Here is a 10,256-nt window from a genome sequence, read left to right on the forward strand (position 1 = left end):
CCACAACCGAGGAATGCGAAGAGCATCAAAGGGAACATCTAAATCAGACAAAAGGGTCAGAGACAGATTCCTTGAGAAGCAAAGCTTCAGACCAGTTTTGAAAGAACAGTATGAGTCCTAAAGAATGACTGACCTAAGTGAAGCCAAGGGGCTTGAAAGAGCCTAACACCATTTCAGAACAGTGCTAAGTGGTTCAATATGGATTGTTTATGCAATAAAGTGGATGGAAATGAAGTTACAAAAAAAGATGAAGAAAGTTCAGATCACGAAGAGTCCTCATCTGAGGTTGTGGAGTGCTCTTAGAGGACTTAAATTAGGGAAATGAATTGCTCTAATTTGTTTCTAAAAATTACTCTGTCAGCACAATAGTGGATGGATAAGAGTGAATGCCAGTACATTTAAAAATTTACATGAAGTGGTTGAATCTCTAAGAAATGTAACTTACCAAAACTGACTTAAGAACAGAAAATACGGAAAATCTTTTGTATTAAAGAAATTGAATTAGTAAGGGAAAAATCTCTTCCCCAAAACCTAGTAAAACTAAACATAGGTTTACTGGTATCTTTTGCCAAGTTTTCCAAGGAAACATTCCAAACATACATAACATTGCACTGTACAGAAAACAAGGGAACACTCCCAACTTACTTTATTGCTTTGGTTGTAAGGACAAAGACAGTGTATAAAAGAAAATTGCATGACCGTGTCATTAATGAACATGGGTGAAAAATCTTACAACTACAAATATACAAATAACTACAAACAAATACTGCACCGGCAAACTTAATCCAAGGGCATATACAAAAGGTAGTATTTCATTTCAACAATTCTGAGATGTACACTTTTTTCCACAGCTTAATATCTCTGAAATCAGAGTATGTCTTAACAATTGATGTAATATCATAGCACTTTTTAAATGGTACATAAAATAATGTATGATATAATTGATGGTATCTGGTACATTATGACTGAGTTATGTCACTCCAAGAATTCAATTTATCATTTGAAAAACCAAATACAATTACTCACCACACTAATAAATTAAGGAAGTATACGATAATCTCAAAGATTTGAAAAAGCATTTGATAAAATTGAACATCCTTCAATAATAAAAACCCAAAAAGAAAAAAAAAGTCAAGAACAGAAGGGAGCTTCCTTTGCACTGTAAAAAAACCCAACAGCAATTATACTAAAAAGTGAAGCCATTCCTTTTGAAATCAACACTGTATTGATGGTCCTAACCAGCAGACTAAAGCAACAGAAATAAATAAAAAATATAAAGACTACTGGCGCCTGGGTGGCTCAGTGGGTTAAAGCCTCTGCCTTCAGCTCAGGTCATGATCCCAGAGTCCTGGGATTGAGTCCCGCATCAGGCTCTCTGCTCAGCAGGAAGCCTGCTTCCCCCTCTCTCTGCCTGCCTCTCCACCTACTTGTGATCTCTCTCTGTCAAATACATAAATAAAATCTTTAAAAAAATATATAAAGACTATAAAGGAAGGAAGACAATATCACTACTTAGAGTCTGTGGGCAAATAATCAGAATTAATAAGAAAGTCTAGCAGGATTGATATAGAAATCCATATAAAAAGCCAACTGTATTTCCAGATTCTAATAAATGATTTTTAAAATGTATTAATGTTCAATAAATTAAAAGCTTCTGCTCTGCAAAAGACAACATCAAGAGAATTAGAAGACAAGCCAGACTGCAAGAAAATATTTGCCAAAGACACATCTAATGAAGGAATGTTATCCAAAATATACAAAGGATTCTTTTTTTTTTTTTTTGAGATTTATTTGAGAGAGAGCACCTGCATACATGGTGGGGGAGGGACGGAGGAAGAGAGAGTCTTTAGCAGAGTAAATGCTGAGTGCGGAGCTGACATGGGCTCCGACTGCAACCTGAGCTAAACTCAGGTTGGACCGTTAACTGACTGTAACACCCAGGTGCCCCATACATAGGACTCTTAAAACTCAACAATAAGAAAACAAAAAACCTGATTAAAAAATGGCCAAAGACCTTAACAGATGTTTCCCCAAAGAAGGTATATGGATAACAAATCAGCATATGAACAGATACTCAACACCGTATTTTATCAAGGCAAAGAAAATTAAAACAAGATGCCACTATACACCTATTAGTACAGCCAAATTCCAGAACATGACAACACCAAACACTGGCAAAAATGTGGAGCAACAAGAACTCTCAAACATTGCTGGTTGCAAAATGATACAGCCATTTTGGTAGAAAGTTTGGTGATTTCTTACAAAACTAAAGATACTCTCGGGTGCCTGGGTGGCTCAGTGGGTTAAGCTGCTGTCTTTGGCTCAGGTCATGATCTCAGAGTCCTGGGATCGAGTCCCGCATCGGGCTCTCTGCTCAACGAAGAGCCCTTCCTCTCTCTCTGCCTGCCTCTCTCGTGATTTCTCTCTGTCAAATAAATAAATAAAATCTTTAAAAAAAAAACCAAAAAACTAAAGATACTCTCACCATATGATCCAGCAACCACATTCCTTGGTATTTATCCAAAGGAGCTGAAAACTTATGTCCATGCAAAAATCCACACACAGGTGGTTATAGCAGCTTTATTCATAACTGTCCAACTGACAGCTGAGATATCCTTCCATAGGTGAGTGGATACACTGTGGTACATCCAGGCATGGAATATTATTCAAAGCTAAAAAGAAATGAGCTATCAAGTCATAAAAAGGCATGCAGGAAACGTAAATGTATACTACTAAGTGAAAGAAGCCATACTGAGCAGGCTATATATTGTACGATTTCAATGATATGACATCCTGGAAAAGGCAAAACCATGCAAACAGTAAAAAGAAAAGTGGTTGAAAGGGTAGGGGTTGGGGGAGAGATAAAAAGGCAGAACACACAGGATTTTTAGGGCAGTGAAAATACTCTGTATGATACTACAATGGTAGATATATTTCATCATACGTTTGTCCAAACCCATACAATGAACACCACCAAGAGTAAACCGGTAAACTATGGACTTTGGATGATTACAATATGTCAATGTAAGTTCATTCTTGCTAACTGTTGCCATTGTTGCCAGTGGTACTGATAAAGGGGGAGGCTGCACATATGTAGCGTAGGGGTTATTTGTGCACTTCCTTCCTCAATTTTGTTGTAAACCTAAAACTGCTCTAAGAAATTAAGGTCTTGGATGCCTGGGTGGCTCAGTTGGGTTAAGCATCTGCCTTTGGCTCAGGTCATGATCCCAGGGTCCTGGGATTGAGTCCCACCTTGGGCTCCTTGCTCAACTGGGAGCCTGCTTCTCCCCCTGCCTGCTCTGCCTGCTGCTCCCCCTGCTTGTGTGCATGCTCTCTCTCTCTCTGACAAATAAATAAACAAACAAATCTTTAAAAAAAATTAAAGTCTTTAAGATATATTAGTGCTAATAACCTTTTATGATAGTATCAAAAAATCTAGGAATAAATACAGCCTATGTGCAAAATTATTGAAAGCCTTTAAAACTATAAAACTGGGCGCCTGGGTGGCTCAGTGGGTTAAAGCCTCTGCCTTCGGCTCAGGTCATGATCCCAGGGTCCTAGCAGAGAGCCCGCACTGGGCTCTCTGCTCAGTGGGGAGCCTGCTTCCTCCTCTCTCTCTGCCTGCCTCTCTGCCTACTTGTGATCTCTGTCTATCAAATAAATAAATAAAATCTTAAAAAAAATAAAAATATAAAACTTATTTTTTAAATTTTTATTTTGTTTAATATTTAATATTTAATAGGCAGAGAGGCAGGCAGAGAGAGAGGAGGAAGCAGGCTCCCTGCTGAGCAGAGAGCCCGAATTGGGGCTCGATTATGACCCGAGCCGAAGGCAGAGACTTTAACCCACTGAGCCACCCAGGCGCCCCAAAACTGTAAAACTTACTGAAAGGCATTAAAGAAGACCAAGGTAAATGGAGAACTATACCATATCCATGGACAAGAAGACTCAATATCATGAAAATACAAGTTCTCTTTGAACTGAACTACATATTTAAAACAATTCCAATTAAAATCCAAACAAAATCTGCCAGTTGCTAAGTGGATTCTAAAATTTAGGTAGAAGAATGAAGAATCAAAACAAGACATAATAAAAACCAGATACAGGAGAGTACCCAGAAACAGGCACACTTATATTCATCACTACAAACATGGAAACAGGTAAATTAAATATCAGAATGTGAATGGTGAATGGCAAATTTATAAAACTTTAAGAACACAGTATAGGAGAATACTTTTGCTACTCCAGGGAAGTTTATCTTTTTCTTTTTTTTTTTTTTAATTTGGCTCCACACCCAGCATGGAGCCCAATGTGGGGCTTGAACTCATGACCCTGAGGTCAAGACCTGAGCTGAGATCAAGAGTCAAATGCTCAGCCAACCAAGAGGTGCCCTTCTAGGGAACATATCCTAAATAAGATAAAGTGGAAGCCATAAAGGACCAGACTGATTAATGAGATCTCATTAGAATTAGAAATTTCATTTAAAAAGTATCAAAAAGCTAATACACAAGCCACATACTGGGATACATATAACCAACACAGGATTAGTAAATATATAGAACTTGTACAAATCAGTAAAGGACAACCAACACAATAGAGAAATGAGCAGAAGGCTTTAAAGCAAATTTCTAAGACAAGGAAACCAAATGGCCAATAAAGTCATGAAAAGATGCTTAATTTCACCATTAGTAGGGAAAAGAAATTTTTTTTTTTTTTTTGGAAATGAAATTTAAAACTACAATGAGTACTATTTTACATACTGTTTCCACCAGCTTGGAATCAATTAAGCCTGTCAAAACCAAGTGTCAAAACCAACTTTTCACTAGGATGTAGAGAAAGAACTCCAAACACACACTGCTTGTGGGCTTGAAAACCAGTGTAATTACTTTTGAAAATAATTTGGTATTAGAGTAGTGTTGAACACTTACATGCCTATGACCCAGCAATTTTACATTTAGTATCAACCCTAGAAAATTCTTGCCTGTATACACGAGGACACATGGACAATCATGTTCATAGAAGTGCTGTCTGAACAGTAAAACCTGAAAAGAAACCTAATGTTCTTCATTAGTGGGATGCGTAAGTAAATTGCTACTCTCACATGGTAGAACACTCCATAGGAGTGAAAATGAAAGAATTATTGCTATATGAAGAAACAGAAATTAAACTCATGAACACGAACATAATGTTGAGTGGAAAAAGTCAGAATAGGATACATGCACTATGATTCAATTCACGTAAATTTCAAAGACATGCAAAACTAAACAATATGTTATTTGAGACTATAAACAAATATAGTAAAATGATAAAGAAAAGCAAGGAAAGATTGAACCAAAATTCAGGATACTAGTTACCTCTTAATGAGTGAGGGAAGAGAATGGGATTAGGGAAGGGCACATGGGACACTTCAAAGGTAATGGTAATATTCTTCTTACACTGGGTGGCAAGCACATGAGTGTTCCCTGTATGGTTAGTCTTTGCACCTTGTATATATGATATAGATTCTGTTGTACCTACTCAAAATTTAATTAAAGACAATTTTAAAAATGAATTTGTTGGCTCAACAGTTTTTCCAATTATAGAGACAATGACAATATACGTATACATATATATATATATATATACATATATTTTTAAGATTTTGTTTATTTATTTGACAGAGAGAGACACCACAAGCAGGCAGAGAGAGAGAGGAGGAAGCAGGCTCCCCGCTGAGCAGAGAGCCCGATGCAGGGCTCCATCACAGGACCCTGGGATCATGACCTGAGCCAAAGGCAGAGGCTTTAATCACTGAGCCACCCAGGTGCCCCGAGAATATACATATATTTTTGTATTTGTATATTTTGTATTTTGTATATTTTGTACATATTATTTATTTTGTCAGAGAGAGAGAGAGCACAAGCAGGGGGAGCGACAGGCAGAGGGAGAAGCAGGCTCCCTGCTGAGCAAGGAGCCCAATGCGGGACTCGATCCCAGAACCCTGAGATCAGACCTGAGCTGAAGGCAGATGCTTAACTGACTGAGCCATCCAGATACCCTGAGACAATGAGAATATTAAAAACAAGGGGGAAAAGTCTGGGTAATAAAAGAATGCCAAACAAGAGCTTTTTCTTACTAAATACCTACCTGTGGCACACAAAAAACAGTTCTTTTTCTTTTTCCCTGCTTTGCAGACATTGACAATACTCAGCAGGCGTTCATCATTTGGTGTAAAAATGTCTCTCTGTAATGCATGCTTGATTGCCGTCATTTTTAATCAGCTGAAAAAATCGAGAGTATAGATATTAAGCTCATTCTCGAAATCATTCTATCTCATATTGTTCCATTTATGATTTAAAAAATTATCTTATTTATGGCTAGTAAGCATAGGAAGAATGATTTCATACATCAACATACCAACATCATAAAAATAAAAAGTCGTTACGGTTGGAAAAGAAATTAGAGAACCAGCATTATCAAATTCCATAATCTTTGGAGTGCTACCCAAATATGATAACAAAAAAAATTTTTAAGGAAAAAAAAAAACCTATGCTTAATCTTAAAATATAAATTTCCTATATTAGGGGCTCTTACAACTCAAAAATAAAAAACCAAATAACCCAATTAAAAACTGAGCAAAGGATCTGATTAGACATTTCTTCAAAGAAAATATACAAATGGCCAATAAGCACATGAAAAGATGCTCATGCAAACCAAAACCAAACGTGCTAACTACCACTTTACACCCACTAGAATGGCTAAAATAAAAAGACAAGTGTTGGTAAAGATGTAGAGAAAAAGAACTCTTTCATACATTGTTGGTGATTGTAAAATGGTGCAGCCACTTTGGAAAAACTGTTTGGCAGTTCCTCAAAAGGTTAAATATGAAATTACCATATGACCCACCAATTCCATTCCTAGGTATATACTCAAGCGAACTGAAAATATATGTCCACACAAAAACTTGTACATGAATGTTCCTAGCAGCATTATTCCCAACAGCCAGAAAAGTAGAAACAACTCAGATACCCCCTAATTAACGAACCGATACAACAACATGAAGTATATCTACACAGTGGAATATTATTTGGCCATAAAAAGGAACGAAGTACTGATACATGCTACAGCACTGATGAAACTTGAAAATATTATGCTAAGTGAAAGAAGCCAGTTAAAAGACCACATATTTTAAGATTCTGCTTACACGAAATGTCCAGACTAGACAAATCCATAAAGACAAAATGATCTACAGATGCCAGGGTTAAGGAGCAAGAAGGACTGGTAATGCGTATGGGGTTTCTTTTGGGGTGATGAAAATGTCCTTGAATTAGATAGTAGTAATGGTTATATAACCTTATAAATACAATAAGACTACTGAATTATACACTTGAGAGGATGAATTTTATAGCATATGAATTATATCTCAATAAAGCTATTATAAAGCAAAAGGTTTCCACTTACCTCTTTTTTCTCACTAAATTCAATGCCTTTTTTCAAATATCAACTTAGGTTAAATATTTTTAAAAATCTCTTTTCAACTTTATTTTTAAATATATATATTTATGTATATATATACTACTATTTTCCAATGCAAATGTGTGGCATTTCACACATGTGAACTTGCTTAGGAAATTAATTCTGGGTAATGGCCACTTTTTCCCCTCTATCTCTGGGCTTGGTTCATGCAATTTCCTTTTCCTGGAATTCTCCCCCTGCCGGCCCCCCCGAAGTTCCAACTCATTCTTCAAGATCCCACTAAAATATCAACTCTTCTGTGAGGTAGTCACACGCATAAAAAGAATCATCATTTTATACTTCTCAAACATTTCACCTCTACTCTGCTAACATAACACAAACCCTGTTTTCCAGTTAGTTGTATTCTTTCTCCCATTAAAAATAGCTCTTTGTAGGAAAGGACTCTATCTTATTCATCTTCATATTCCTAGATCTTGGCAAAGACACAACAGGCATTTCAAAATTAAGCAAAAACGAGAGCACCAAATGACATGACAACAATAGTTTCCCTGATTTCCCTTTTCCAACTCTCACATCTGTAAGTGAATGTCTCAGTTCAAAATCTGTCGTATCTGATTCTCCTTTGTCAACATGAAATCTGCGGCCATGTTCTGCTGATTTCCCCTCATCTACATATAGCTTACCCTTCCTCTCTGTTCCTACTGCTACCACACTAACCCAGGTTCACATCACCTATATCCGTTTAACACTTCAGTATCTGGTTATCTCTCTGCAAGTTCCCACAATCCCCAAAGCCTGTATAAACAAATAATATTAAAACATAGCTTTCATCACAGCATGCCCCTGCTCAATGTTTTCCCAAGGTTCCCAAATACAGATCTTCCGGTCCAAGCCCTCCTCTGATCCAAGCGCAGTCTTTCCATCTCTGCTTAGTGCTTTTCCAAGCAGGGAATATCATCCATCTAAACCCCAATTACACTGCATGGTTTATGTGAATGGATTCAATAATGACTTTAATCCAAACTGATCTCTCCTCTCAATTGCTAGAGCACTTTCTGTATTTACTAAATAATCATGCACTTGCTGTCCAATTGATTCATGAGACCATAAGCTTTGTAGATCTCAAAATGCTCTTGAAAGAGAGAGAAAGAGAGGAGAAAGTGCTCCGGCATTGTTCTGTGTTCTTGCTTAGCAGGTACTCAGCAAATACCTCTTGAGATAACCTGAACTGAATAGTAAAAACTGGTCAAATGAGTAACAGTGGCCAACCTTTACCACACAGTCCCTCTTTGGTCAAAAGCAACAACGAGTGCATGGGACGTGTAAAGCAAGAGGGGACTGGTTATACCTCATAAAGGAGTTAGGCATAAGGGAAAGCACTATGCCACCCTTTTTCATTCAGCAAATACTGACGCCTACTAAGTGCCAAGCACTGTTCTATGTTACAGGTGAATATGACAGACATGTTCAGGAAGACAAGAACATCGTGCCCCAGTGGCATTTACATTCTAAGGGTCGAGCCTTTGGAGTACTTTTGGGTAAGTCAGTGAATAAATCACTAGAGATCTTCGAGTAAAACTATTTTTCAAGTTTAAGAATCCATGTCTGGCCACGTTCCAGAAATAGCCACTGTTCTCTGTACTGGTTCTTGTTTCCTTAAAATAAGCTGGGCCGTTACACTGCGTGACAAAGAGCTTGTCGATCTGAGTGTCCGCGTGGGCTGGGCCCTGTATGCTATCGAGGCAACTCAGCAAGGGAAGCACTGTCATCCAGAAGAGAAAACTGAGCACAGAGACAGGAGAATGCGCTTCAGAGATCTAGAAGAAAATGTGGGTTTGGACAAAGAAGAAGGCACTGTCACGTCCTTTTCTCCTGGTCCACGCCAAAGAGCGAATGATCAGGGCCATTTTGCACAAATGAAATATGGTTCTTATGGGTGAAACAGGGAAGGGATGTGTGAGAATTGCTTTCCCAGCCCCCAGGACAACGAGGAGTTGGCGGATGCTCCTAGCGGACTCTGCGCCTCACCCAGACATGGGGGGAAAGGAAGGGAGGCCAGACCGCGGAGAGACAGGTACCCGACCCTGGACGAGGAGCCAGCAGCGGGACTGAAGCGCCGCCTCAGACCCGGGCACCGCCTGTCTGCTAATCTGTCCACCGCCGCCGGAACTACTGGGCAGCCACGGCCCAAGGCTTACCGCAAGGCCCGACCGAGCCCGGCCGTGCCAAGGCGGGTCCTCCAAGAGAGAGACCGGACAGGGCCTCAACGGCCACTGCTACTGGCATGAACCCGTCACTTGAGCCGTTCCGCCACCACTTCCCATTTCCGGGCACGTGACAAACCCCACGCCGGAAGTCGACCCCGTTGAAAAGGAAGGAGAGGCGGTGATGGGCGTGGCAAAGCGGTAGCTGTCTCGCTGGAGGGGCGTGTCAAGGATAGGCAAGGGCGGGGCCTCTGTCGCCAGGAGACCGCCTTGGCTCCCGGCAACTTGGTGTTGCGTGCTATTATTTTCTTTAGAAGAGTTATTTATTCAGATATTTCCCGCAATTTCATTTAGGAAGCTATCCGATTAAGTGTTTTATTTTTTTGTATATGTAAAGGTCTGTTAACCCGAGGTCCTTGCTACTTGCAACATGGGGAGTTTAAATGGCTTAAATCAAAACTTCTGAGGGGCGGGACTCAGACTTCAGTACTCTCAGTATCTTCCGGGGAGATCCTAAAATGCAACTACAGTCGAGAACAATTGATGTAGTGACCTTGACGGTCAAAGTGTGGTCCACAGACCAGCTGCTTGGGCATC

At 39.2% G+C, this 10,256-nt stretch overlaps 1 protein-coding gene across 4 annotated transcripts in view; it reads right to left on the minus strand.

The window, feature by feature from the left end:
• The window catches only part of EXOC1 (exocyst complex component 1), a 61,858-nt gene extending 52,077 nt beyond the window's left edge, over positions 1-9,781 (minus strand). For all 4 annotated transcript variants that reach the window (XM_045996757.1, XM_045996740.1, XM_045996750.1 and 1 more), the window contains exons 1-2: positions 9,654-9,781; positions 6,127-6,260 (exon numbers count right to left, since the gene is read on the minus strand). In XM_045996757.1, coding sequence (XP_045852713.1) covers positions 6,127-6,250 — 124 coding nt within the window. In that variant the 5' untranslated portion in view covers positions 6,251-6,260; positions 9,654-9,781. The remainder of the gene's footprint in view (positions 1-6,126; positions 6,261-9,653) is intronic.
• Positions 9,782-10,256: the final 475 nt, after the last annotated feature.

Source organism: Meles meles, chromosome 2, assembly GCF_922984935.1.
Source record: "Meles meles chromosome 2, mMelMel3.1 paternal haplotype, whole genome shotgun sequence".
Taxonomy (NCBI): Eukaryota; Metazoa; Chordata; class Mammalia; order Carnivora; family Mustelidae; genus Meles; species Meles meles.